Below are 27,922 nucleotides of genomic sequence, written 5' to 3' on the forward strand. Positions count from 1 at the left end.
ATTGTAATCCCTCCTACTTTGTTCTTCTTTCTCAAGATTGCTGAGGCTATTTGGGGTCCTTTTTGGTTCCATATATATTTTTGAAATATTCTAGATCTGTGAAATATGCCGTTGGCATTTTAACACATTGTATGTGGGGCACAGAAAATTACCTTTTTTTCAAACTGTGCATAGAGTGCCTTTATCTTTCATAATAAAGAGAAGAATACATTCTAAAGTAAGAAAATCAAAGTTTCATGAAGAAAATTGAAAGTAGTTTTCAATTTATAGTGATTTTATTATGTAATGACAAAATTCGGGTGCATATTTTAAAAAATCTTCCGCTCCCACAATAATGTGTTGGCAAAAAACATCTGCATACAATGTGTTAATAGGGATTGCATTGAATCTATAGATTGCTTTGGGTAGTGTGGACACTTTAATGATGTTAACTCTTCCAATCCATGAACACAGTATATGCTTCCATTTATTTATACCTTCCTTAATTTCTTTCTTCAGTGTTCTATAGTTTTCTGAGTACATGTCTTTTACCTCCTTGGTTAAGTTGATTCCTAGGTACTTTATTTTCCTTGGTACTATACTTTCTGATATTTCATTGTGGGTGTACAAAAATGCCATCGATTTCTGAATATTGACTTTCTATCCTGCTATTATGCCAAATTCACTTACTAGGTCGAGTAGTTTTTTGGTAGAGACTATGTACGCTATCATGTTGCCTGCGAACAATGACAGTTTACTTTCTCCTTTCCAATTCAGATGCCTTTTATTTCCTTTTCTTGTCTGATCACTGTGGCTAGAACTTCCAGTACTGTGTTGAATAAGAGTGGTGAGAGCAGACACCCTTGTCTTATTCCTGATCTTAAGGGGAAGGCTTTAATTTTGCCTGTTGAGTATAACGTTGGGTGTACGTTTCTCATATATGGCTTTTATTATGTTGAGGTATGCTCCCTCTATTCCCACTTAGCTGAGTGTTTTTATCATCAATGGGTGCTGCATTTTATCAAATGCTTTTTTAGCATCTATTGATAAAAATATGGAACGCTTCACAAATTTGCATGTCATCCTTGCTCAGGGGCCATGCTCATCTTCTCTGTATTGTTCCAATTTTAGTACATGTGCTGCCGAAGTGAGCACTGATTTTATTTATTTTTAATGTAGGTTTCTATTTCCTGTGTTTAAGAACAAAATAGTTCTTTTATTCTAAAGTTTGACTTATAAAATCTTAAATGTGCTAAGCAGTATAGAAGAAAAAACAATATAGAAACACAATTATTGATTTAAAAAGATATATTCTTTTCTTCATAAGGGTTGGTTATCTGTGTAGCTGTTTTAATGTGAAGTTGGGAAGTATATAGCCCAATAATTTAATAATCACCTTAGTTGCTAACAATTTTGAAGGTTATTCAATAGCTAACAAGTCCATTGCTTTTAATCTAGCTATTCACAAACTCATCAGCCATTTAGAAACTTTAGAATAGATTTAGGTAAAAACAGAACCTGGCATGGTTTTATATTGTGTGTTTGGAACAACAGAAGGGTGCCCTCCTGCGTAAAGAGTTGGTGTTGATATTTAACCTCACCCGTTGCTAGGACAGGTAGCGCTCCTAGAGGACCGGAGTGCAGTGACCACAGAAGCGTGAGTCTGGGAGGTACCTGGACACGTCCAGTGGTATCTGCACCCAGTGCTTTGCTTATGCTGTTGGGTTAAGAATACATTTTTTCCCTCACTCCTTTCCATGTTCTTTTTCACTTGTGTTTTATTTCAGTCTTTACATATTTCTGCGAACTCTAATAATTTCAGATATTTTATGATACCATCACTTCCTGAATTTGTAACTTAACAACAAAAAAAAATAGAGAAGCAAATGGTACATTTGGAACCATAAATGGTTTATTTAAATAAAAAAACCCTGTTCCTTCAACAGGAACAGATAAGCTCATCAGAGTGCCTAAAGGTATCTGTAATGTCTATTTTAACTCATAAAATCTTATATATTTTAACTCATTAAAATCTTACACATATTAGGTTAGTATTTTTGGTTTAGGTTTAATAAGACTCAAGAAGGGAAATAATAATACATTGGGTTAAAGATAAGAACCTGGGAGGTTTTAACCATCCTTGGGGGAGCAAAGGAAACAGTGGTTTGCTGGTTTGTTTTAAAGAATTTAGAATATTTTACAATTTGACCCATGTAAGCTGAGAATGAAACCAAAAGAACACTTATTTTCAAGGGCATTATCTAGACTAGAAGGGATGTTGAAGTTTAAGAACTAGGTTTTTTCTAAACTGACATCTAAGATGGAATCCCCCTACTCCTGAAAACAAGGGCATCCTCTTCCATGAGCCATGGTACAGTGACCAAAATCAGGACATTGGAAGCGTTTTATTAGCTAATCCATACACTTACTCAGATTTTTGTCAGTTGTCCGGATCCTGCCCGTGTACGAAAAGAAAACTCAGTTGCATTCAGTTATCTCTTTTTATCAGTCTCCTTAGTTTGGACAGTACTTCAGTCGTTGCTTTTATAAGTTTTCAGTTTTGAGAGAACTGGTCAGTTGTTTTACAGACTGTCCCACAGTTTGGGCTTCTGTTGTGCTTCATCATGATTAAATTATATTTATGCGTGTTGGGCAGAAGTCTCCAGAAGTAATGCTGACTTCTTTTCTGTGCATGGTATCAGGAGGCACATAGTGTCTACTGTCATTATAAAGATAACGTTTTTCTTTTGTGATTAATAAATGTCTTTAGGGGAGATATCTTGAGACTTTGCAAATATTCTGTTAACTCCTCAAACTTTTAACCATCTTTTGCCAAGTTTTAGCATCTATTCATGATTTTTGCCTGAATCAGTTTTTACTGTGATGATTGTCAAGTGGTGATATTCTAAATCCATTATTTAAAAAAAAAGTTAAATTCATTGGGGTTACATTGGTTAATAAAAGTATATAGTTTTCAAGTGCATACATCTTTACTACATCATCTGTATATTGTATTGTTTGTTCACCACCCACGTCTCGTCTCCTTTCATCACTATTCCCGGTTGACCCTCTTCTATCTGTCCTCCATTATTTCTTTTTCATTGATTACTTGGGATCTCCTTTGAAAAAGAGCTTTCCTTCATATTTATTTACTTGTTTGTTCATTCATTCATTCATTCATTTAGATTAGTATGGACTCACTGATTCTTATTTTATTCATTGAATTTTAGGTGGCATGTTCCTTGTGTGATACTCTTGGAACTTTTTGAACAGTTGAGTCATTGTGAGAGAAACCAGTAAGCCATTTCCTTAAATTCTGTTTAGGAGTATAATCTTTCTGCTCAGTGTATTTTTTCTTCAGGGTCTAGTTCTAGGTGTAATCAGTCTGTTAGTGTTATATGTGCTCACTACTGACATGGCTGTTAAGAATTAATGTTTTAGGAGCGTAATACACGTGAGGTGTCGCTTGGTGTTTTCCTTCTAAACTTCAGTTGACGTGTGAACTCAGTGTGTGGTACGGAGGGCAAGGTGGTGAATCGTCCATGGGTCTGAGCAGGTTGGTCCAGTGCGTGGAGAATATATTGCCAGCTCGTGTGCCTTTTTCTTTTAGCCTTTCCGTGATGTCATTAGCGGTGACTTATAAATGTGCACGGGCGCATAGTTCTTCCTTATCATGCTGAACTTGCTCTTGGAATCTGAACCGTGAACTGGAAATTAGATCTCAGCCCTTCTCTTTCCACACCTCCTGGTTCTTTCTAAGTGTGCTTTCAAGTTCTCATCAGCGAGATTTCGTGGGAAAAACAGTTCCGGGTCGCTTGGTTTGTTTTTTCCTTTTGCGTGGGTGGTAGCGAGGCTTTGAACACTAAGATTCGACAGCATATGGCAATTTTGAGTTTAAAGTGATCTTGATTAGTCAGATCCGTAGAAAGCCTTGCGGATCCCTGAGAGGAAGCTGGTGGGAAGTGAGGTCCTCCCTCCAGCAGAGGGTCCCGTCCCGCAGCCGCTGAGGGTTTCGGAGCCCTTCCTGCCCGGCTGGCCTCGGGCTGGCGGCCCCGCCCCGCCGTTACCCCGCCCCGCCAACAACCGCCGCTCTGATTGGCCAGGCGCCTGTCTCTTCTCTCCCTGCAGCCAATCGCGCCGGGCGAGGAGCTCCTGGTCTGGTACAATGGGGAAGACAACCCCGAGATAGCAGCTGCGATTGAGGAAGAGCGAGCCAGCGCCCGGAGCAAGCGGAGCTCCCCGAAAAGCAGGAAAGGTAGGAGTGCCCCGCCCGCTCCCCCGCCGCCCCTTGGGCTGGCCATATTGGGGCTAGGGCAGCGTCCGCAGCTCTCAGTGACCTTTTCCGGACCGGCTGCCGGTGCGATCTGGCCCCCCTCCCCCCCGGGCCGCTGCTGAATCACGGCTCCGGACGCCACTTGGGCTCTTTTCTAACTTGGGGCCGGGGATCCGGGCGTGGAAATGTGCGCGGACCCCAGCGCCGCCTGAGGGCTAGTTGTCACTGCACTCCCGGACATCAAAAGAGCTGGACCCGCAGACGGGAGCAGCAGCCGGTCCCTTCCGAGCGGTGCACTCCCAGCATATTCTTAGCTTTTTGTGCTGTTTGCCAGGGAACGCGTCATAAAATGTGCTCCGACAGTGACATTTCTAGGTCCGCAGATTCGGTGCCCTCGTGGCCACCCGGGACTGGGCAGGGCCCCGAGGGTGGAGGGAGCCGGCCGGGCCGGGCTGTGTACACTGCCGCTCCGCGCGGGCCGGTCGGGTCGGGCCGGGCGCTGCTGTCACTCCTCCGCGCAGGCCGGGCCCTGTCACTCGGGGCCGCTGCGCGCTGCGCCCACCTCCCGCGGGCCGCGCCGCTGCTGCGCGGCTCCCTGGGACGGGCCCGGCCGGCCGCGCTCCTCCATCCCACTCCGCGCGAGGCCAGGCCGCGCCACGCAGGATTGCAACGCTCCTGGGGGGAGGCTAAGGTCTCAGCACAGCAGATCTTCCCGAAATTAGGCCATTAACAAAATGGAAGTTGGAAGAGCGTGTTGTTTTGTCACTTTTGACTCAACTCTAGGAGTTTTGTTGTATGAACATGTTTTCAAACCGAGGTGAAGCGCGGTGTCGTCACCCTTACGAAAGGGAGGGGATCCCGGCAGGAGAATAGTTTGGTGGGATATATCGTATTTCTAGCTGGCGTTTTGATACGTTGTTGGGATTTTTTTTTTTTTTAAAGGAAGAATTTTAATGTGAATTCGTGAATCTTTCATGGAGCCTGGTTTGAGTATATGCCAAGGCACAATATGGCAGTTTCTTAACTAATAAAATTTATTTTTTCTCTCCTTAGCCTTAAGTAAGTTTTTGTACTTATTTGAACTTAGCAGCCTCTCCTTAACTCAGTATATTGCAAAGTGAGTTGTGGAAGTCATACTGTAAATAAAATCACAACATAACCTTGATTTTGGAAAAATGTAAAAATAATATTTAAAAATGTAGGCAAGAAGTCCTTTTTTATTTTTTCCATCACATATTCTTCTGCATTTCACAGTGTCATGTGAGCACAGCTAACTTATCCAAGGAACAGTGTGTGGGCCCTTTTCTAAATACATGTTTTCTATTTGTCGAGCGGGATTTTGTTGCTTTTTTAGGTCACTAAGTACTTTCACCCTAATCAGATGACCAGGGTCTAGAAAATTCCTAGGTGTTCCTTTGTTGCCTTTGGGTTTTTTTTTCCCTTTTCTTTTTTCTTTCTTTTTTGTTCTGTTTTGAGGTTTTGTTGACATTAGGCTTAGTGCATAATTGTTTGCAAACTGTTCACATAATTCAACTTGTTCCTTTAATTGGTGTTCATTTTGTTTTTAACGAATGTCACTAGCCTTTCCAGGTAAGTTGTTATTTGTAGGGGTTGGAGGTTAGGGGGAAGGGAAAAGGTTTACTCTTCTATAAGCATAACTAACTCATATGTTGAAACATATTAACAGCTTAATGGAAAACACTCCAAGGCTTTTCTGTTTGGCATACTTTGGCAGGCATATTTAGAACATTTGATTGCTTTTTGCTTTTCTTTTTAATTCTTTAAGTTTTTAATTATTCGTTTAGTTGGATTTGGGAAAAAGAACTGAAAATAAACTTTTTGTATATTAATGATAAATGAACTTACACATCTTCATTTCCGTACCTGCTTAAATTGCTGAGTTTTAATGTTGAGTTAAGTAGTTCATATTTCTTTTTATCCTAGTATATTGGTATAACTACTCTGGACAGCATACAACCCACTGAATCGTAGGTTTTAATTAAAATACTTGAGTGAGGCTCGTTCTTGGAACTCGGTCTGTTTTGAACAGCTTACTGGTAAAGAGTCATGTTTGAACTTTATGACCTAAAGTTTGGAGAGTTTAAATAATGAGTCAAGCGTTTTTTGTTTTTAAGTCAAATACTCTGTGAAAGCTAATTTATAGCTTGCAGAGACCTGAAGTGGAGAACTTTTTATATGAACTCGCTTCTCTATAGGTCTTCTGTGTGACCTCAGACAGTTTTAATATCTTTTCAGTCAATGATGTCAGTGAGTAAATCAACATAAATGTCACTCAGTAGCAATGTTAACTTAGTATTTCTGAAAGCCAGATGTTGAAGACATGCGGCTGACAGGTAGATGGACAGCGGACCTAACTTCCTTCCCATTATGAGGCAGGCAGAAAGAAACAAAGGACTGAATTCTTCGTAGTTCTTTCTGGGCCTCGGCTCCTGCGCGTGGCAGCTGCTGTGCCTACAGCTGTGCATGCATGTGGTGCCTTTCAGAATTCGTCAGATTGCTGGGGGATCATGAGGCATGTTCTGGGCAGTGAAAAGTTCCGATTCCTTTACATGCAAAGTGGCCCCTTCCTCTCCTTCTGTGTCTCTTGTCTCTCGTTTGTTCATTCAGCCGATGTTTGTTAAGGCCCTCTGCTGGGTGGTGCCACGCAGTGAGGCATGAAAAAGACGTGGTAACTCTTTGTGTGGCACCTGTAGTCCGGAGACAAACGCTAGATCGATAAGTTGCTGGTCAGTGCCTGGATGGTTGGCATGGAAGAGGCCTGCAATAAATAGTCGCTGATGGGCAAACAAAGGCGCACACAAACCTGCAGCGCAGGGAAGGAACACAGTGCTGGGAGAACACAGTTCACATTGTCTCTGACCGAGGAGCATGCAGTTTGCCACGGGCCAGAGATGTACACACCGTGGACACTGCGAGCTAGAATTCTGGATTCTCAGTTTTGTAATTGAGTCTAACTTCTTACGTGTCGGAACACGAGAAGTCCCTTGGATGGACAGATTAGGCGTTTCGGGGACACAGGAAGGGAGGGTTTTTATGTCGCGTGTTGCCGATTATTTTAATTTGAACCATAGGGAAGTTATAATCTGTGAAGTAGCAGAAGGGCCAAATTTGGATGCATTTACCACCTTTTCCATCTCGGTCTCCTGTTTGTTAGTGCGAAACATTGAATTTGCTTGTTAGCGACGAACAATGACTGTTGGCCAATGTTCTTTTCAATTATAAGAGAACATAATCGCAGAATGTGTTGTTGCCCTCCCCGCTTTTGGCTACAGAAGAGCCCTACGTGAAATGAACAACAGGGGCATTATACAGATGGGCTTAGTGAAAGGAGCGAAAAACATAGGACCCCTTGGGTTTTACCTGATGGCTGGGCCCATCACGTCACCTCCCTGGGGTGTGGTTTTCATAGCTTTAAAAGTGGGTGCCGCGACACGGATGGTCCTCATGCTGCCTGACCTCACAGGGTTGCTGTCAAGAGCAAATGACGTAATAAAAGGGGACAGGTCTGTGCAGCACGTGAGTCAGTGGTTCTTGTGCCGCCGGCAGAATGGCGCTGACAGCGACTTACGTGATTCTTCCAGAGGAACCGCTGGGTTTGTGACTCACTTCATCAGCCAGTCTTTGTGGGTATTTATGGAGCCCTGTGGAAGATCGGAAGCAGCGGTCTCTCCCCTCTCCCTTCCCGTGGCAGCGCGTGGCTCTGTGCCGGTGCAACTTGTTTGTATGCCCATTTCTAACCTTTTGAGGTTCCTGGTCACAGCAAATGAGGAGGAAATTAGGAAGGCAGAGTTACTTATAGCAGCAAGTAGTTTTACTGCTGATAGCTGGGCACTAAAGTAGACAGTAAGTTTATAAGAAAACCAGTAATGAACTACAAAGAGCGCAGTTCCTTAAGGTTACTTAGCAGGTCCAGGCAGGGCTTTATAAAAACTGTAAATAGTCCCTGAGAGTATCAGCTAGTTTGTAGTATTCATCTAGGTGACTTTTAGCCACCACGGAACAGTTAAATTATAATCAGCTTAAAAAGGAAATATTTCATCTTTCCCTACAACCAAAATCGTTCAAGTAAAAAACCTTGGTACTGTGACGAACACTCAAGTTTTTTGACATTGCACATGTTTGAAGTTCTTTTTTCAAAGGCAACAAAGCCTATAAAAATTTATGGTCACTTAAGAGAGTTAAGGGATCCACGTGCAAAATAACTCAGTCTGAGGTGGTGTTTGTTTTTAAGTGCTAAACCAAAGGACCGTTGATGTTGAGAGGGAAAGGGGACCTCTGGGCTGGGGTGGCTGGGGCATCTTGATTTAGTCAGGGTGGCAGGATGGGGGCATTTCAGAACGTACGGGAGCAGGGAGCACGTGCAGGGGAGCTTTAGGGCCTGGGAGCAGGTCAGAGACATTGTGAGTGCCTGAGTGGTCTCCCCCCAGTTACTTACCATGGATGCGCTGTGTCCATGTCAGATACTGTTCTGGGTGCTGAAGTTCCAGGTTCCTGTTCTCAGGGAATTGACATTCTAGAGAAGGAGAAAACCGGCCAACCAGATGAACAAGACCCGTCTTGTAATGTTCCCGAAGTGTGTGTGTGTAAAGTATGCCACGACAGGAGACGGGCAGCCAGCCAGTGGCTTTTCGGAGGCTGGGACGTGAATGACACAGGGCGGGACCCATCAAGTTCTAGGGGCTGAGAGCTCCAGGAAGAGGGACCATTTGAGTGTTACTACTAGCATTCTGGGAAATGTATTGCTGGAGCGAGGGCCACCTAGGGACTCACGAGTGTTTCTGAGCTAGGAAACTCAGTTCTGCAGATGGGCATGCTGGCCCCTCTTCTACCAGGTACTGCCCTCGTGTCTGGATTGGTGGGGAGCAGTAGAGAGATGACTCACCTCTCCAGGGGGGAGTTTATCCACTTTATTGCCGCTCGATGCCGGGGAGACTTACCCTGGGTGTTTTAGTTGGTGCGTATGGGGTCCAGCGTAGGGCGGGGCTGAGCAGGAGCCTTCGGGGACAGGGGGTGAGGCTGCTTTGTGGGGAGGGCCTGTAAGGAGGAAGGAGAGGAGGGGGAGCAGGACAGGGCAATGCCCGAGGTGGGGAAAGAAAAACTCACAGGGACAGGAGGTCGCAGGACACCGCTAGGCAACAGGTGGAGACTGAGGGCGAGGCCGTTCCCAGTGAGCCTGTCCCGACGAGGGACTGCGCGCTGGTGAGGCCGGGTGGGTTGGTTTGTCCAAGTGAGCGTCAGTCAGAACCCCGGGTTTTCCATGCCTGTCCCTCCAGAGCATGCAGCTAGTGGCCTGTCCCCTTTCCTGTGTGTGTGGGGGGGTGCTCAGCAGAAGTGACCGCACAGCAGTGGGCAGCTGTTCCCAGCTCCCCGGCCAAGGCAGAGGGGCGGAGGCCTGGCCCTGGCACCTGCGGGTGGTGGCGCACGGGCCCTGAGCCCCCTGCCCCGGGGCATGGAAGGCAGGCCCTCTGTCCGCTCGCTCACAGGCACTCACTGTGGCTCCGGGTGGCAGGGGCTGGTGCGGGGTGTGGGGCAGTTGGAGGGGGGGCCATGTTTCTGTGGAAATGGCAGCCTCAGCGGGAAATGCTGGCAAGATTGTTGCCTGAGACCCCAGTGAGCAGTGTCCTCGCCCCTCTTGTAGCGCTGCTACCTTGTGGGCGAGTGATGTCCTTGCTGAGCACTGGGTGTCCCCTCCCTGACCGTCGCTCGCCAGGCGCTCTGCTGCTGCTGGGCCTCTTTTTGAAAGCTAAGTACAGTTTTAATATTTTTCCAACAGTAAGAGACAGAATTTCTAAGTGTTTTAATTCTGCTGCTACTGAATTGCCCCAAAATTAGGTAAATCAGTTGGTCAGTATTTTTGTTAACAGGGAAATTGTGTGGCTTAACTAAAAATTTCCAAAGCATTTTGCAGAATTTTTACCCCTATTTTAGTGCACGACCTTACAGAAACCCCATGTGTATCACAATTGAAAACTGAGTGAGTTAGGAAATACGCTGTGTTCTGCCTCTGCCCAGGTGGTGGGTCTGCTTCTCCCACCCCTGTGTGAAGCAGAAGGTGAGCCTCGGCCTAATGCAGGAAAAAGGTTTGATTGTGATTATATTTTCTAAAAGGTAAAAAATAACAAGACTCTTAGTAGTAATGAGTTCAAAATAATTTAGTTGAGTTTTAAAAATTCAGTTGTAATTTGAAAACAGAAAAACCATTTTCTCTGCTTTTCTTAGATATGACGACTAGGTTCTTTTTCTGAGTTATGGACTAATTATTGTTGTTAAAATTTATCGAGTAGTTTCCTTTCCTAGGCAGTTTGACATTCATGTTTATAGATGAGCTATTATGAGATCTTCAATGTTCAGAGAGGAGAGGGTGGTTTTGTATTTGAAGTTGCCTGTAACGAACTGAGGAATTGGGTGAGCGCTCCAAGAACACCGTGACGTGGGTTAAAGGAGAAGACGTTTCTCTCAGCCAAGGTCGTGTGGAGAACGGAGAGTCGCAGCCTCAGGTAGACTAGCATGGGACTCTGTGTCTGTTCACCTTGTACATGCTGCCAAGGACAGTCCTGAAATTTGGTTTTTATTAATTTCTTTATTTAAAAAAAATTTACTTATGGTGTTGTAGAGAGAGGAAGGAAGAGAAGCAGGCAGGGAGAGGGAGAGAGAAACATCAGTTTGTTTTTCGTTTACTCATTGGTTGATTCTCGCATGTGCCCTGGCTGGGGATTGAACCCGCGACCTTGGTGTATCGGGATGATTCTCTAACCAACTGAGAGACCCGACCAGGGCCTGAAGTTTGGGTTTTATTGATGCTCATACTTTGGGTGATGTTTAGGGGAGCTGAATGACATGTAGAAGCAAGAGTTATTTGAAAACATTACTATTGTTTCTCAAAGTGGAAAAGATATAAACACTGAAGGCAGCCATTTTTTTAGCCGTTCAGATTAAACCAGTGTCAGGCATTACAAGAGTTCTTGGCTGAGTGCATTCATTATGTTTTGATATGGACATGTCTCATAATTGGACACGTACCTGCACATCATGTCACTACGCGATGAGTCACTGCTTTATGCTCATGGTGACCATGGCGGCAGTTGCTCGTTTCTTCATGTCTTGCAGGTGCCTAGTGCTATACTTGGGGCTCCATATAGGAACAGTGCCTGACTTAGGACAGTCTCAGATTGTTTGATTTTCGATAGTGCAGAAGTGAAAATGCATGTGCTAGAAACTAGGCTAAGCTGCAGCGTTCGGCGGGTTCAGTGCATTCACGACTATGGTATTTTCAACTTCTGTGGGTTTATCAGGACACGATCCATCGTAAGTCGCAGTCATCGCCCTCTGTAGGTGAGGAAACTGATGCTCAGAGACGGGTCACATGGTTTGTCCACGTTCACTGAGCTGCTAAACTACTTGGCTTTGCCTAAATCCAGCTTGTATTCTTAAAGTTTCTAAGTAGAACAGTTATACTGAGTAAGTGGCAGTGTTCTATAAGACTCTGGCAGTTAGCCAAGGGGAATTTTCACTACTTACGTTAGAATCGCCTGCTTTGATCCTGAATAGTAAGGCGGTGTGGTGTGACTGCGTGAAGTCTTCGGTGTCGGAAAGGTAAGTTATGGTGAGGACCAGTGCTTCCGTTCTTCTTGCTTTGGGGCTTTGTGGACTGAATAGATTTATTATAGCCCTTTGAGCACCTCAAACAGTTTTTAAAAGCACTGACAGGTTGCATTTTGTTCCTTGCTAGCTGTTGTCTAAGTGTTTTTTTAACGACGTATTTGTTGGCTTGAGCTTCTTATGAATATTTCACTTCTCTTAAGTTTGATAGTATTTTTGAAAGCAGTTGAGAAACCACAAGGACAGAGTGAGATGTTGCCTTTGCGTGACTCCCTCTGCAGTGCGGTGGCGGAGGGTTGGCTCTGGGGTGGCAGCGCCCCGTCGGCATGCCGTGTCGATGATTTCAAGAATCTCATGGTGTGTAGCTTCCTCCTCTGCACCAGTGTTCCGTGGCTGAGCATGGCCAGGTGCTGGGCGTGACTGGGTAAAATATAATTTTTAACGTTGCCGTAAACTGAGTCTTATGGATCTTGAGCATGCTTTGATTAAAATACATTCTAAAAATTAAATCTAGAAACTGAAGTGCAATTCTGATTGTGGACATAATTGAGTTAAAAGGTGCTTGTTATTCATTTCTTTCAAGGTCTTCAATAAAAGATAGGGATTTTGTTTGTTTCTTTGTTTCGTTAAGTGCTTATTGGGGGTTGCTGTTTATTTTTTAGTTTTTCCTTTAAGAGGGACTCATTTGAACTGTTTGAAGCAGTACCTTTTTAAGAGGTTTCGTTTGCTGATGACACTGTGCCTATTCTGGCGACCTGACTCATTCCTGAGAAAAGCATGAACGGAAGCGAGGAGGAGAGAGGAGTTGCCCTAACCTGTTCGAGTGCATGCGGGCATTTTCCTGATGAAGGGCAGGGGTTGCTTTCTCAATTGTATTCATTTCACAAAGACGCTTCAGGATATGTATGTGTTTATAAAATTTGAAAAACTTCTCAAATTTGAAATAAAATGTAAAGTGGCCTATTCTGCCTGAAACTTGCTGAGAGGACTTTCTTTGGTTGCGCCTTATATAGATTATAGATTTGGTAAGTCCCTAATGCCCCACCCCCACGCCTCAAACACGTGGTAGAGTAGACAGAAGTGCTGCTTCGCAATCTGTTTTCGTTTTTTAAATTTCTTAGGCATTTTCTCTTTTGTTCTACCCTTTTCTTTAAAAATTAGGAAGCATAACTTTGTTTAAAAGGTTAAAACTTGTTGCATGTATCAAGAAAAAGTCCTGGGGCATTATGGGTAAGAAACTCTAGAAAATTTTCAGCGTTCTGTAGCATTTGTTACAGCTCTTTTCTCTTCCCATTTTTGTGGTTGTGACCCTGAAATTTAAAATATTTTTTGGCGAAAATTTTAATCTGGTACGCATATTAACCAGTAGGTAACATTTTAAATTAATATATTTTTAATAGATTATTTGAGTAGTTTCAAGGGCAAGAATAGTGATATTATATGTTTGTGGTATATACAAATACCAGTTTCTAAAATAAGATTATGACATCTAAAATCTTTGCTAATTTGATACTTTCAAAACTTTGACTCTTATATGTTTTTATAGGTTTAGTCAGTGTCTAAATGACAGAAGTCTAATTTTACCCTTAATGAATGAGCTGTCTGTTGTCAGTTATGTACAGTTGTAGAAGATTATCTGCTTTGGTTAAAAAGAAGAACAGTAAGTTCAATTTAGGTTAAAATCCACCCCCACTCCCCTTTATTTCTATAAAGCTACAGTGATAAACAGTCCTTTCCTCTTGTACTTCGAATCCTAACCCTTGATGGAGTCTTTTGTAGGTTTCCTAAGACATCACATGTCTCAAAAATGAAGGCAAACTGGTTTGTTCACCCATGTTTAGAACCTCTAAATTGAATTATGTGCAGTGTTTGAAGTTGTAATACAGCTGAGAATGGGCAACAAGGTGATTTCTGTTCCTTTTGTTATTCTTCCCACTGTTTGACTTTTTCCGGTCAGTTTGCATTCTCTTGCCAATTTCGGGGGTAAAATATGCCTTTCTGGTTCTATTGGCTGCGTTATTTTTGTTTTTAATGTATGGGATTATCAGAACCTACCTGTTTCTTATGGAATAAAGTGACTGCTGGCTTTAAGCAGAATATCCGAGGTCCCTGTGAGGACGGAAGGCTGCCCTGCCCTCTCTGCCCCTGGGTTAGCACCGTATCTGTGAGCACGTGACCCTGGCATCCTCGAAGACCTCTGCTCTTCATCTCGGCCACGTTTACAGTCCAGGCAGTGGGAGCTGGTAGTTACAGTTTTGATCTTTTACACATGGAACAATCTCTTTGTTTACACATTTTGGATTGTGATTTTTGTAGGATTAACATGGGAGTTGAAATTAAAATTTCCCTCTCATTAGTGTCCAAAAGAGGTAATAAAAAGGAGTGGCTATCAATATTCTCACTCTTGGTTGGAATTTTGAACAAGGGCTTAAGATTCTAAATTTGCTCATTTTAAAGAGTTTTACTAGCTGTTAAACATATTATCACAGGAGGTATCTTTTCCTTATTAGATGTGATCATAGGATTATTTGATAATGAGCAAATTTGAGTATTAAGCTTAATACATAACTGTTTGTAGTTTGATTCCATCAAAATGATATTCAGGAATTCAGGATAGAAAATAAGGTAAGTCACTGTTTGTATGCCAAGGTAAATTAAATTCATATTTGTAGCAAAGCGTAGAAAACATTAAATCAAGAAAAGGTGATGCTTAACTATATCTGACTCTCTTCAGTTTTCGAGAGACAGGGTCCTCTGCATATCATGGACAGTTGTCAAAAAGTATGTGGCATTGGTAAACCTTGTGTTTATAGCAAATTATTGTTGTCATCCCTCCAACCCCAACTTCCATTTTTATGCTAAAGTTGTCGTCGTCGGCAGCCGTCCGTCTCGAGAGACGATGGTGTAGCTTCTTAAGAGTCTATCTGCACCGCCGAGAATGGTTGTGCGGTCCAACTCGGGAGTGACACAGTATCTGTCTCCTCCCGTGTTGAATCGACATCTTGCGATGACGCTGGAGTGTCCTCTCCAGTGAAGCTGAAGCTACAGAGCCTGGGCAGGGTGATATGGAGGGTCTGCTGTTGCCCATGCAGCAGACCCCCCCTCTCTTCGCAGCTGAAGGGTCCAAGGGAAAGACGGAGTCAATACAGCTTGGTTTCAGGTGCGCCGCAGGAGTTGCCGGTGTTGACTACAACGTCAAACCGCCTTAGGGACTCCGGCTCCGGATTTTCTGTCGGGGTTTACTCCCTTAGCCTTTCCCCTGAAGAGGTATGCCGCAAGGCAGCGGAGGTTTTTTGGAGTCAGAGTTTTCCTTCTCTATGCTAAAGTACGTTATAAAAATAAACAACCACCCAATGTTTTTTTAGTGGGGTGCAAATATGCTTCCGGGGTTTCACTGTTTCTTCTGTATTACGTACAACTTGATCAGTACTTTGCAAAGGGGTAACTTGTTTAATGTGTGTGCAAGCTGGTGGAGGTGAGAAGGGCCCTGGGTTCTGGGAACCGTGCGGTACATGGACTTCATTGTGGAATGCTGGACCATAGCCTTGGAATTACAAGGCCAGATTCCAGTCCCAGCTCCACCAGTCAGTAGCAGTGTGACTTTGGGCGGGTCACTCGGCGTGTTTTGATCTTCAGTTGTAAAGTGGGGATAAGACCTGCCCTGTAGGGTTGCTGTGAGTCTTGAGCAAGAGCCTCATAGGAACGTATGGGGTCCCCCAACCTTGGTCTCTTCATTGTCATCAGTGGGCACCTCAGGTCTGTGGTAACTGCCTGTTCATTAGCTTATTGTGGCACTTCTGGATTAAAAAAAAAAAGAAGTTTCAACATCTTTTAAAGAGTCCTTTAAACATTCACATAGTTTGCTTTGGTGACATGTAGTAGATTGCAAATTAGGTAAGGGTAAAGAGATTCTTTTGATCTTCAACTAGATAAACATCACCGCCCCAGAGAATGCCTCAGATGCTAGAGACCCACATCTTTCTTAAAAGCTGTCTTGTTTCACTAGTTAGCAAACCAGGACGCTGGTGGTTACAGGCTGGCAGTTAGAGAACTCACGTTTCACTGTTTGCTTGCTGCCCACGTGAAGGGTTTTCTGTTTTCTTCCTGTTCTTCCCTCTCACCTTGACATGGTCCAAACCTCTCAAAGTGGCTCTACGTTACTATTGTAACCAAGTTTCAGGCAGGTGTAACATTTTGGATGAATTTTAGGTACATTTTCTTAGATGTTCAATTATCAGACAGCTTTGAACGTCACTGTGCGGGAGCAAGTTCAGTGCTGTATGTGACATAAGGAAATCTGTTAGCTCACATCCTTCCGGATGTCACATCAGGGGAAAAAAAAGTGTGAGTCATTTTCTTAGGAAACGTTACTAATTAAGTTTATGGTGTCTGTTTTAAGGAAACAAATGTCCTGATTATTTGTGCAACATTTTTATTGAGCAATCTGAAGAGGTAGCGCCCCATTCCAGAATCACACACATCCTTCCTTTGATACGCACATTTACAGAAACTCACAACTTGGCTTTGTAATTACACATTTTGTGTTAATGTCTGTTTGTAACTATCTGAGGAGAGGAGCCTTAGGTGTTATCTGGTTTTCAAAGGGGTTTCTTCCCCAAAAGATTAGGAACCACTGAAGTATGAACTAATATGTTAAATTAAAAAAATTAAACACAGCGGCAATAAAATCAGTGGGTTACAGACTTAAAAAACGAAATGTATATGTTTTCCAGCATTTGCTCCTTTCTCAGTTAAACTTCTGTCCTCAGTGGATTGTACATTTCCGTGCTGATATTTGGGTGGGATCATGTGAATTCATGTAGAACAAATGAACAAAACAAATGGCTTGTTCGGAGTTGGTAGTGGAAGCAGAACACCATTGTCTTCATAACGGGGAGCATATGCTGGCAATTCCGGCTTGTAGGCGCGAGGTTTCTATAATTTGTTTAGTAGAATCTGCTGTGGCTAATCCTGACAATTGATTCCGTTCAGTGAGCCTGTCAGGCACTGTGCAGAGTTCCCTGGGCACATTGTCTCGGTTCCCCCTCCCGACGACAGTAGCAGTGAGTTATCACCAGTGTATCGAGGCTCCCGTCTGCCTGCGCAGAATTAGGTCTCAAGAATGCAGTCGTGGCCCAAGGCTGCACAGTATGGCTTCAGTTTTGTGGGCCTCTGTCCTTTGAGGACCTATTTCACTCAGAGCGCCACCTCCACATCTGGAGCGAGAGGGGAGCGCTGTCCACGAGTGTGTCTCGCTTTAGTTGGAGGCAGCTCTTTGCAGGGAAGATGGGTGACCTGTGGGGACACAGGAACCTGTTGGGAGCCTGTGAAGTGAGTGACTGGAATGAGAGCGAGACCCTTCCTCCCGGTGTGGATAGTGGCCTAACAGGCAGCTGTATTTCAGCCCTCGTCCTTTGTGGTCCCTTCCTCCCTGGGGACATTATTTTACCCCCCTATTGACAAAAGAGAGAAGCATCAACGCGGGGCAGTGTGGGATATCCTTGGAGACCTGACCGAGTGAGACTTAGTCTTTCTGAAAGGCTGCGCTCTCAGTGCGGAGCCGGTGGGAACAGCTGGGGGTGCGGGGCTGTGCTCCTAAGTGGGGCCACAACCCGCAGCTCCCCCAGCGCCCGCAGCGCCCGCAGCAGCGCCCGCAGCCCCCGCAGCCCCCACAGCGCCCGCAGCCCCCGCAGCTCCCCCAGCGCCCGCAGCAGCGCCCGCAGCCCCCGCAGCCCCCACAGCGCCCGCAGCAGCGCCCGCAGCCCCCGCAGCTCCCCCAGCGCCCGCAGCAGCGCCCGCAGCCCCCGCAGCCCCCGCAGCCCCCGCAGCCCCCGCAGCCCCCTGCAGCCCCCGCAGCGCCCGCAGCCCCCGCAGCCCCCGCAGCGCCCGCAGCCCCCGCAGCGCCCGCAGCCCCCGCAGCCCCGGCAGCGCCCGCAGCAGCAGATTCCCCAGCTCCCTGGCTGCAGGGCTATTCGCATCCCCCCATCTCTCTGGACGGGTCTCTTCCTCCCCCTCTCTACCCTCTGGCCTGCTTTCTTCCTCCCTCCCTCCTTCTCTTCCCTTTAAGGACAACAACAAAAATTTTTTTTAATGAAATACAGATTCTCTGGAACAATTTTTATACTCAAAATTTGCTTCTTGTTGACATCAGTAGGGCCTCTCAAAGGGGCTCGCTTGTTTTTTACAAAGTTAGATGTACAACTTCAATTTTAAATTCCTCCAGGGCAGACATCTCTGTGGTGAAATACATGAATTCCCCATAGCTCTTAACAAAGGGCATTATAGATAATAAGCATCCAAAAACAATTATCAAAATACTTCTACTTCACCATTCTTTCAGAAACTTTATAAAGCATTTGGAAAAAAATGTAATCTACAGAAATAGTGAGCTTGGGCTAAATTTGAATAATACTATAGTCTGATACAGGCTAGTACATCAGGAAATAAGATGTGTTGTTAAATAGGATAGTAGGAGTTTGCTTTCAGGTGAATGTCAATAAGACGAAAAACTGGAATTTATTATTTAAATGTAATTTATGATTTAAAAAACTTTATGAGAATACTTTTAAGTTCCTTCTCTGCTTCTTGAATCTGAAAGATGGCCCTGGCAGTTTGGAGTTTGTCAGAGTGGGTGAATTTGTGCCAGCCATTGCGCATGCGTGGGCCTGGAGCTGTGCGTGAACCCTCAGCCTGTGACCAGGCAGGAAAGGGACTGGGGGACAGCTGAGGGCTCGGACAGAAGGGAAAGAGCTCACTCAGCAACAGTCATGAAGTCTTAGAAATTATCCTGGAATGAAATGTGTCATTTCACGGTAGAACAAAGAGATTAGGGAGCTTAGTATCTCTGTAAATTCTCTTATTTTTATAAGTGAATTTCTTAAGCCTCTGCCAAAATGTGGCGTACTCAAATGCCATTTTCTCATTTTTGCATACTAGCGGAAACAAAGTAAAAGCTAGTGACCGGTTCTCTCCTGCTGATCCCAGTCAACTGCCAGAACATGGAGCCTCCGTTTATACCTGGGAGGCGCTCAGTATGATTGTTTAAATTAGACGTTTGATGTACATAATGGGGGATGAAGTGAGAAGAGAATGGGAGGCTGTGTGGCCTTCCACAAGGAGACCGGTTGATCTTTTGTTGGATGTAACGGGAAACAACTTGGGGGGGGGGGCCCAGGAGCTGGCTGTGGTCGTTCGGATAATTCAGCAGTTTTGACAGTTTAGTAATGTTTGTTGTGGATATTTTAAACCCCTTTTAAATCTTTATAACTGTCTGTTGTGGGCTTGGTGTTTTGGGGGGTAGTTCTTTTTTCTGGACATTTAAACTGGGGTGCAGAGGTAGGAGCTGAAAAATCGAGAAACACTTGAGCAAGCCCTTTTGCTGTGCAGGCACGGGAGAGAGTTGAGGCCTTTCCAGATTGTCCTTTTATCTAATTACGTATGTTAATCTCAACCAAAAGAAACATTTTCAGTTGTCTCACTTAATTTTGCTTTTGCAGGTGCTTTTTAGAAAGATCTTTTATTTTTTGCATGATGTTCACCCAGGAAAATTAGAAAATACAAACAGGAAAACAGATTGGATACCCTCATCAGTAATCACATCATTGGGAGCCACCTGCCAACACCTTATTTTAGATCCTCTTAGTTTACATTGATGGGTGGGCTCTAGACTGATTTTTATTAATAAGTGATACGGTTTGACCATTGGTCCTATGATCATTTCTGTAAATAAATGTCAAGAATGAATTCGAAGTCTTGTCATTGTTTTTTGACTCAGATGTATAGCTAGATTTCACTTCTTGAAAATAGTTTTACACTAAATTTTGTAGGTAAATCATCAGGATATAGTATTATAAAATTTATTATGGGCTTTGACAGGAAAAAAACCCACCTTTCCTTTTAGGTGAGACTTAACAGATTTCTCTAGGGTGTGGCTGTCTCCTTTGTTTTTTTTGGGGGGGGGGGTTGCCAGGCACTTGTAACGCACCAGCCACCTGCCTCCCTGCTCAGCTCCCAGTCCTGGTTTGTTTGGCCACAGGGGACTAATACCTGAACTTGAAATCAGTTACTTACTTTGTAGTTGCCAATTCACTTTTTGTTTGTAAAGTTTCAGACTTTAGGTATATATATATAGTTTTTTCTCTATAAAATAAAGGCTTCTGAAAACCCATGAGAAGAACCCTAGAAATTAAAATAATTGAAAAACAGAACAGATTCTGCTTGCATTTTAGAGGTATTTAACTAGTCTCTAAAATAATTTTGTTTATGCCATAAGACTTTTTGAGGTTCCAGAGAGTGTAAGGAAGTCGCTTTCTTAATTCGAATTTACAAAAGTTTATTTCTAGTATTTGGAATTATCCAGTCAAAGCCACTAAGAGCCTTTTTTTTTTTTAAAGAGAAGTTAAAAGTTCCCTTCAGATGCGATCTTTGCTGCTTTCCCATCAGCCTGACATTTGGAGGAGCTGGGAGCTGGAGCCTCGGCGGAAAGGCTATGCACCCCCTGGCGGGACGCAGGCATTCCAGGAATTTACACTGTGATGTGCACGCTGAAGTGTCCAGAACTTTTTCATTGTTTCTGTTGGAAGCCAAGCCCGGAGTCCTGTTTTAATACCACGAACAGCTCACAACCAGGGAGGTTTTATTTTTATAATTTGCATCTAGGTTACAGACAGCTCTTGGAGAGTTTCCAAAAAATATTTCAAAATAATGCCCAAGGACATTAACAGAATTTTTTGCCATCAGGTTCATTTCAGAGTTATCTTATGTGTAAAAGAAGGTTATAGAAAATGTATAGCGTATTACTTTCATAAAAACCAACTGTTACAGCCTCTTGCTGCTTCAGATTGCTCTGTCAACCACCGCGGACTGACGGGCTCGGGCTCCAGGGGGCTTGTTTGCCCTCATCACACCGGCGCCCCTTGTAACGGCCACTTCTGAAAAGCTGATCACACTCCCGTGCGTAACGCCTGGACCTTTCTGGTCGGAGTGTCTTCCACACCGTTCTTGATAGTCCTGCTGCTACCAGCCTCCAAATTTCCTGTCAGTGACTTTTGATGACTTCCAGGTATACCCCAGACATTTTTTTTTTTTAAGCCTCCATTAAGGATATTGAAATTACTGAAATGGACTGTTAATTCCTTGTGGAAATGCAGTTTTATATCTGTCTCCATCTTCTGCCTGCTCATCAGCCCAAGCGCGGAATGTTCATCTACCACCAGGTGTGACACACAGCGGGGGTTCCGATCTGACCATCTCACACGTGAGACTGTTTTGGCCGTTCTTGAAGCTGACAATTCTGCTGTTACCCATTGAGTTCCCTTCCTCGCTACCTGATCTATTAGAGAGCTTGTTCTTTTTTTTCTTCTTTTTTTCTTAATCCTTTAAAAAGTCATTTAGCATGACTTTCATGCTTTTTCCCAGTTAAGCTTTTCTTTTGCTTTCAGAATTCTGATTTAGTGATCCAAACCGGGCATCCCCTGTGCTGACATCGGTGCCGCACTGGCCTGCTCTCGGGAAAATCACACCCTTGCCTTTCAGAAACTCAGTAAGATGTATGACTTGAAGAGTGTTTGTGATGAGCTCTTCAAACGTGCCTGAAATGCAGGTGGCACTGTGACTTCTCTTTTTTAAGGGTGAAGTTAGAACCCAGAAAGTGTCACTCACAAGGCTGCTGGAACACAGTGAATGGCATAATAAATTGGATGGGAATGAAAGCCCCAGTTTTGCTACAAACTTGCTGTGAGATTGTGGTCAGTTCGTGTAATGAGATAGAGCTTGTGAAGTTCGGAAAGCTGACTGAGACCATCTTTATGGCTCCTGCTCCCAGTCTTAGGCTGCTTCTGTCCCTTACCTTTTAATGTAGCCCCTTAGTTCCGACATTCCCTGTGTCTTCCGTCCTCTGAGATCTGTACCTCGGCCTAGCAGAACACTGGGCTGAAGCCTTGCTTCAGCTTCATATGAAAGCACGCTTCCACTCTTCCGGTTCCTACGAGGGGCCCTCTCATCCAAGGGCAGGAAGAAGAGGAAGACTTTACAATAGAATGCTCATGAGAAGCAGTAAATTCCAGATGATAGTGTCGTAAGGCTGGGGAGAGTGATCTGAATAATATAAGACCCACCCCCCACCCCCCCTGCCCCGCAAAGAAAGAAAGACCGTAAGACCCATCAGACTGTCAGACTTGAAGGAGAAACGTGGGCCTGTAAAGGCTGAGGAGACTGGGTTTTGTCATCATGCGATCAGAGGTCATTGGAAGCGGAGAGGATGAGAGTCCATGGCGGGGATCACGGACTGGACGGAGCAGTGAGGCTCTGGAGGCTGCAGGCACGGCGAACGCTTTGGGGAGCTGGTCCGTTTCTGGTCAGGGCAGCCCATTCATTTCCTCCACGATCTTCGGCGGTACGATCGGGCAGCTCTCACTGATGGCGTCTTGCCGGTTTGGAATCAACTGAGTAAGGTGGGGAGCTCCCCAGAGATCGGATAGACCTGCTGATAGTGAATTCTGATTTTATACTTCGGAGTTGAGTAGCTCCCCCAGTGAGGTGGCAGCGCACGTAGAATTACGTAGGGTTCTAAATTTAATTTCTTCCAATCACCAAATGCACAAGCCTTCACTATTGTGATGAATTTCTAATGTAACTTGAGCCATTCTTCTAGAATTTTGCATTCTCTCTGATACCTGAACATTTTAAAATGAAACATTACTCTAGAATTCCCTGGTGTTTCTTCACTTTGTTGGAAGAGTAAAAGATAGGCCAAAACTTATTCATGGGACACTCTAGGCAATTTTGGTTTTGCACCTTGCATCCCCTGCACCAGCAGTATAGTGCTTCACATTGTGGTTAAAGGGTCATTGTTGTAGCCCTGGCTGGAGTTCCTCAGTGGATTGAGTGACAGCCTGCGAACTGGAGGGTCACAGGTTCGATTCCCAGTCAGGGCACATGCCTGGGTTGCGGGCCAGGTCCCCAGCTGGGGGTGCGTGAGAGGCACCCGATCTCACACATTTTTCCGTTTCTCCCTCTCTTTCTCCCTTCCTTCCCCTCTCTCTAAAAATAAATAAAATCTTAAAAAAAAATTATCATTGTGGCTGTTGGGTTTTTCTGTATGGTAGCTGTTTTATTAGAAAACCACTTTTATTGATATTATCTAATGGTGAATCATATTTGCTCAGATTGGGGCTCTCTGCTGTTGAGTTACACTTGTTTATGGCATAGATAAAGTTGAAATGAGAAAAAAGATCTGCATTCCGGTTTGATGTTTCCTTTTCTATAAATGCAGTGGAAGTCTTTACACCACTTCCATTGGCCTTTGAAACTGACTGAACTAATGGATATAAAATGCTTTCTGAAGAATAAGTTATTCCTATTGTGCCGTTTTTGGTCTTAAGAAATAAATGCAGTGGAAGGAGCACTTCTAACATCCTGATTCTTGGGTGTTAATTCTGACTCTAGAGCTACTTTAGTTGTGTGGCCTCGGGTAGATGGCTTTACATCTCTGGTCCTTGTGTGTCCCTGTGAAATGAGAGGCATGGCTTGGGACTTCGGGGTCTAGCAGAGTGGCTGGCGCTCAGGAGTAAGAACATCGGTTTTACAGCATGGCCGCGGCCCAGGCCTGCGAGTAAGTATACCGTGTCCCGTCCGCCACGAAGGACTGAGATTAATGGAAATACTTTTTGGTGAGAACCTTGATGCAGGAGATAATTGCTGTTTTCCTTCTGTTTCATTTCATTTTCTTCATCTTTGTGTGTGTGTTTCTTTTCCTTATATATAAGCATACAGTTTTGTTCTGTGCTTCATTGTGTTCCTTGTCACTGTTTCCATTTCACTTTCCCTGCGTTTCATTCCTGTATCTTTCTTGTTTAGAGCAAGTGGAGCACGCAGCTGGCAGTAGCCTCTGTGTAGGACCCTTCAGGAACCCGATGGTAAGTGCACACGTGTACTTACCAGGCTCCCAGGGGGCTCTGCCGCGCCTGCTCTCCCTGGCAGAAACCAGCAAGGCCCGTCCCCTTCGTCAAAGTCACCGTTCAGGCTGTTTTGGGTTATAGGTTTGGTTGTTTATTTTGATTTGATTATATATGGAACCGAAACCAAATACCAGGAGAAAAAACATGTACCGATTTAAGGTGATGGAACCGTTTGCACCACCTGTTCTTAAAACGTTTGGCTTTGTGAGGGACACCAGGTGGCGCACCCCAGTGTGAGTCAGGACATCCAGGCCGACTTCCGGTCTGTCATAGACTGAGTAGTCCCTGTGGGGCCCTGGTCTTTGGTTTCTCTTGCAAAACAGCAGGTAGGACAGGTGATGTCAATAGCTCCTTCACCTCTAGCCTACAGCCCTGATGGGAAGTAGCTTGAGCGTTCGATGTTCTGATAAAGACTGAGAAAGTCATTTCGTGTACCAGATAATTTCACTTCCACGAATGAATGGTGACAATTAGATTCATGATAGACGCACTTCCATCATAAAACTAAGTTTATCAGTGCTCACCGAAAGATACTTAGGAGGTAAATTTAATTGTTGCATTTCCTCACTTTTAGAATTACTTTATTAGTGTTATTCAAATACTTTTAAATTTTCTAACAAATTTTTAAAAGGCAGAGCCCCAGGACTTGAGTGACCCATATTATATTGGTTTAGCCTTGTGGTTTTTAACCTGGGGAGCACCCCTACCCCTACCCCCAAGTCCAGGGATATTTGGCCACATCTGGAGACTTTTCTTGTCACAACTAGAAGGGCGGTAGTGACACCGGCATTTAATGGGTGAAGGTCAGTGATGTGGCTCAGCATCCTCCGACGCCTTGGACGTCCCCACAGCAGAGCACGGCCTGGCCCCAGGTGTCCCTCGTGCTGCGGTTGAGATGCCCAGGTGCCCAGCCTGAGCAGCAGCACGTGGGACACTCTTGGTAATAACCCTCTGGACAAGCTGCAGATACCCCTGCCACAAGTGGCTTCGCTTCACGGCACGTCATGGTTTCCTGGTGGTGGTTTTGGGACGGGAGGGACACTTCTCACCGGTTAGGTCTGGAGAGTCCAAATATACGCATTTGACATTTCTCTATCCGCTAGGTGTTCTCATACTTCTTTAGGCAGAGAATAAAACTTCCAGTATGATTTTTACCCTTTCAGTAGTCAGGTGGTCTCGTTCCGAGTACAGGTTAGGGAATGGTATTATTAAAGTTGTACTTGGCTTTATTATAATATAAATCTAGAATTGTCACTTAATCTTCTGTTCCCATATAGGCCGATTTACTTTTTTTGTACCACTTGCTAACTATGCTCTGTAGTGCTTGAGATGTTGCAGAAAATCTGAATTGCTTTTGCAAGGGATTGTATTACAGTAAATTGACATGTATTTCTATTAAATTTTACAGTGTGATTAAAAAAAAAAAAATTCATGTAAGGTTTATGCATAAGAGGGAAGGTTGGGACCTTGCCTCTGTTTTTATGTATTTCCAAAGCTTGTACCTGTGGAGAGTAGACAGTAAGAGCCTATTTGTAGTACGTGAGGTAGTACTGATGCCTTATAACCAATTTTTGATTTTGATCCAGGGGAGAACTTTTCTGAATATAACTTGAATGAGGTGTGTGAGGGCAAGCAGGAGCCCTTACGTGGATGTCATGAGACCTGACCCGCAGAACCAGAGCAGGTCACAGTAGCAGCCGGTCGCTGATACTTGCATTGTTTGCTGCCAGTAATCTGATAGGGAGTGGGCACATGTCATCCGGAGGATGAGAAAACTGGTTGAAAGGTCAGAATCCACATTCCCTCAAGCACAACTGGATTCCTCAGGAGCCGTTGTCATCATCAGAGAGAGGCCAGTGCTGTTGCCAGGGCGAGGGCTTGTCAGAGGAGGTGACTTTTTGCAGTGGTGACGCGTTTTCACGGCCGCGCCCCTTGCCGAGGGGATTGCTTTATAATCCTTCCACCTGGAGACAAGAATCTGCCTTTTCCCCTGAAGACTCTGCTTCTGTTACCACCAGGATGTGGTCCAGTGCAGTTCCATTTTCAGCTGCCTTTGGAAACGGACGGATTAACTTGTTTTCAGAAATTTGAGTGAACTTGTGTGCAATGGCGGAAAACGTCTGTTGTCTCCCTGAGGAATTAGAGAATTACAATGGTATTTTAGATTTTTTTTAAGACTAACATTAAATGGCTGATTATTAAGTATTTTATCATTTTTTTCTTGTTGAATTAAATATTTCTCAAATCTGGTTGTATTTTTTTAGGATTAATATTTGCTTTGCGTTATAATTGGTATTTTTATTTTTAACCATTATGAATTTTTATCTGTTACCTACATTTTAGTTAATTATGCTCTATAGTGATTCTCTGTTATGGAGAATATCATTTTCCAGAAACTGCTGGTGGTTTATAGTTTGTCATTTTACTAACTCAGAGGTAAAGGTGGCTGGAGGCTTGTTGCGAAAAGCTCTGGGGTTTGTGTGAGGCCTGGTTGAGGAGGGAATTGCTGAAATAGAAGGAAATTGTTTGGGCAAGATGGTAGGAACCTATTCTGAATCTGAAAATTGAAAAATAAAAGCTACCAGGCATAAGAAACTTAGAATTTAAAAAATAGCAAAGAAGGGTTGGCAAATTCTGCTTAAATCCTAAAGAGACTGAACTTCTGAACCTCCGGTAGCAGTAACGTCTCAAGAATTGTTTATCCTTCCTGCGTAAGTATCTTGGGGACTTTAGTTCCCTGTTCCAGCTTGTCAGAAATGGGCTGCGTTTTCCTCTTATCTCCTGAACTGCGGTATCACTTGGAATTCAGTTAATGTTTCCTGAATTCTGCCTCGGAATCTTAATGAAATATCGAATTGTTCTGAGCCTCGGGTTGAGCCCCTCAGGACCCGCAGCGCTTGCCATGCCGGCCTGCAGTGCATTATTCATAGTTACCCTGCGCTTGGTGTTTGAGCCACTGTGCGTGTGTATGTATTCCTTGCAGTTCAGCAGAATCTCTGCTTCTGTTGTTTTACTTTGACAGTTAGACTCATATCTTAACTAGAAGGGCCCCAAGTTATCCCATGTTGTTTTCCCTAATGTGCTTCTTAGAAACCACATTCTTCTGCCAGTCCCTCTTGTGCGTGTGGTGTTAAAACTTGGTGCTGTTATCTGATTTTCCTGTGACATCAATATTGTTAACTTTTCTAGAATATATTATCTTACCAGTTTGATAGTTATTATTGCTATGAGGGAACTAATGCCCAGGATTCTCAGAAATACAGATTTCTGGGTTTTTATTTTTCTCTGACGTGACTTAAAAGTATTTGTATTCATCATGTATTCCTTTCTTTAGGAATCCGAACTGATAGTTGCCTAGAGATAGACAGTTTGCTATGATTGGATTAGCAGTTGTCTTCAAGAATTCAGGGTAATAGTAAATGAATGAACGAATGAATAAAGAAAGAAATAAATAATGTGTTACAGGGAAGAAAAAGCCCCAAGAAAACAAAAACAAAGGAAATAAAACTGAAGACATACAGCTGAAGACAAGTGAGCCAGATTCCGCCTTTGCAAATATGAGAGATTCTTCAGAAGGTAAGCTTGGGGGTATTGGACTTGTATGAGTTGGGTGTGTATCACCGGTTACTGTAACTTTGTATCTCCTTCGAATATCCTTCTGAGAATCATTCAAGAACTGTAAAGGTCATTAAATAGCAAGAGGGCCCCCTGTAAGCCCTCTGCATCCCACCTCCCCTTCAAAAAACGATTAAAGACCTTCCTTGTTAAAAATGAAATAATGCCCTGGTTAAATTAAAATAAGATGAAGCATTCTGTATGATTGCATGTATAAATAATTTACCAAGTTCAAAATCATCAAAAAAAAGAGTATGGTGACAGAAGTCAGACTGACAGGGACAGACGGGTGCAGTGCTGGTCTGTCACCGACCTGTGGAGTGGGCACATCAGTGTACTTACCCTCTAAATGTTTTATCTTGCTTTATTATAGGCCTTCCAGTTACATACTTTAGGTGTGCTTTGTAGTTCAGTTAAAAAAATACTTAAAATATCAAACATCCTTGATTTTTTATTTCAGAATGAAAACTATACAGGA

At 43.9% G+C, this 27,922-nt stretch overlaps 1 protein-coding gene and 1 non-coding gene across 6 annotated transcripts in view; one reads left to right on the forward strand and one right to left on the reverse strand.

Annotated features, from left to right (window-relative positions):
- Nucleotides 1-27,922, forward strand: part of PRDM2 (PR/SET domain 2) — a 95,912-nt gene that overhangs the window by 30,842 nt on the left and 37,148 nt on the right. For 4 of the 5 annotated variants that reach the window (XM_090268625.1, XM_090268628.1, XM_090268626.1 and 1 more), the window contains exons 5-6: nt 4,108-4,234; nt 27,295-27,405. In XM_090268625.1, the coding sequence (XP_090124751.1) occupies nt 4,108-4,234; nt 27,295-27,405 (238 nt within the window). Of the gene's footprint in view, nt 1-4,107; nt 4,235-25,743; nt 25,985-27,294; nt 27,406-27,922 lie in introns of those variants that run through there. The other variant, XM_090268629.1, reaches the window with a different exon arrangement.
- Nucleotides 1,028-1,134, reverse strand: LOC150014215 (U6 spliceosomal RNA). The gene has a single exon (XR_016510125.1). It is a non-coding gene; the product is annotated as a U6 spliceosomal RNA (small nuclear RNA).

The sequence above is a fragment of the Furipterus horrens genome, unplaced genomic scaffold (assembly GCF_987537825.1).
Source record: "Furipterus horrens unplaced genomic scaffold, mFurHor1.1.pri manual_scaffold_3, whole genome shotgun sequence".
In the NCBI taxonomy this organism is placed as follows: domain Eukaryota; kingdom Metazoa; phylum Chordata; class Mammalia; order Chiroptera; family Furipteridae; genus Furipterus; species Furipterus horrens.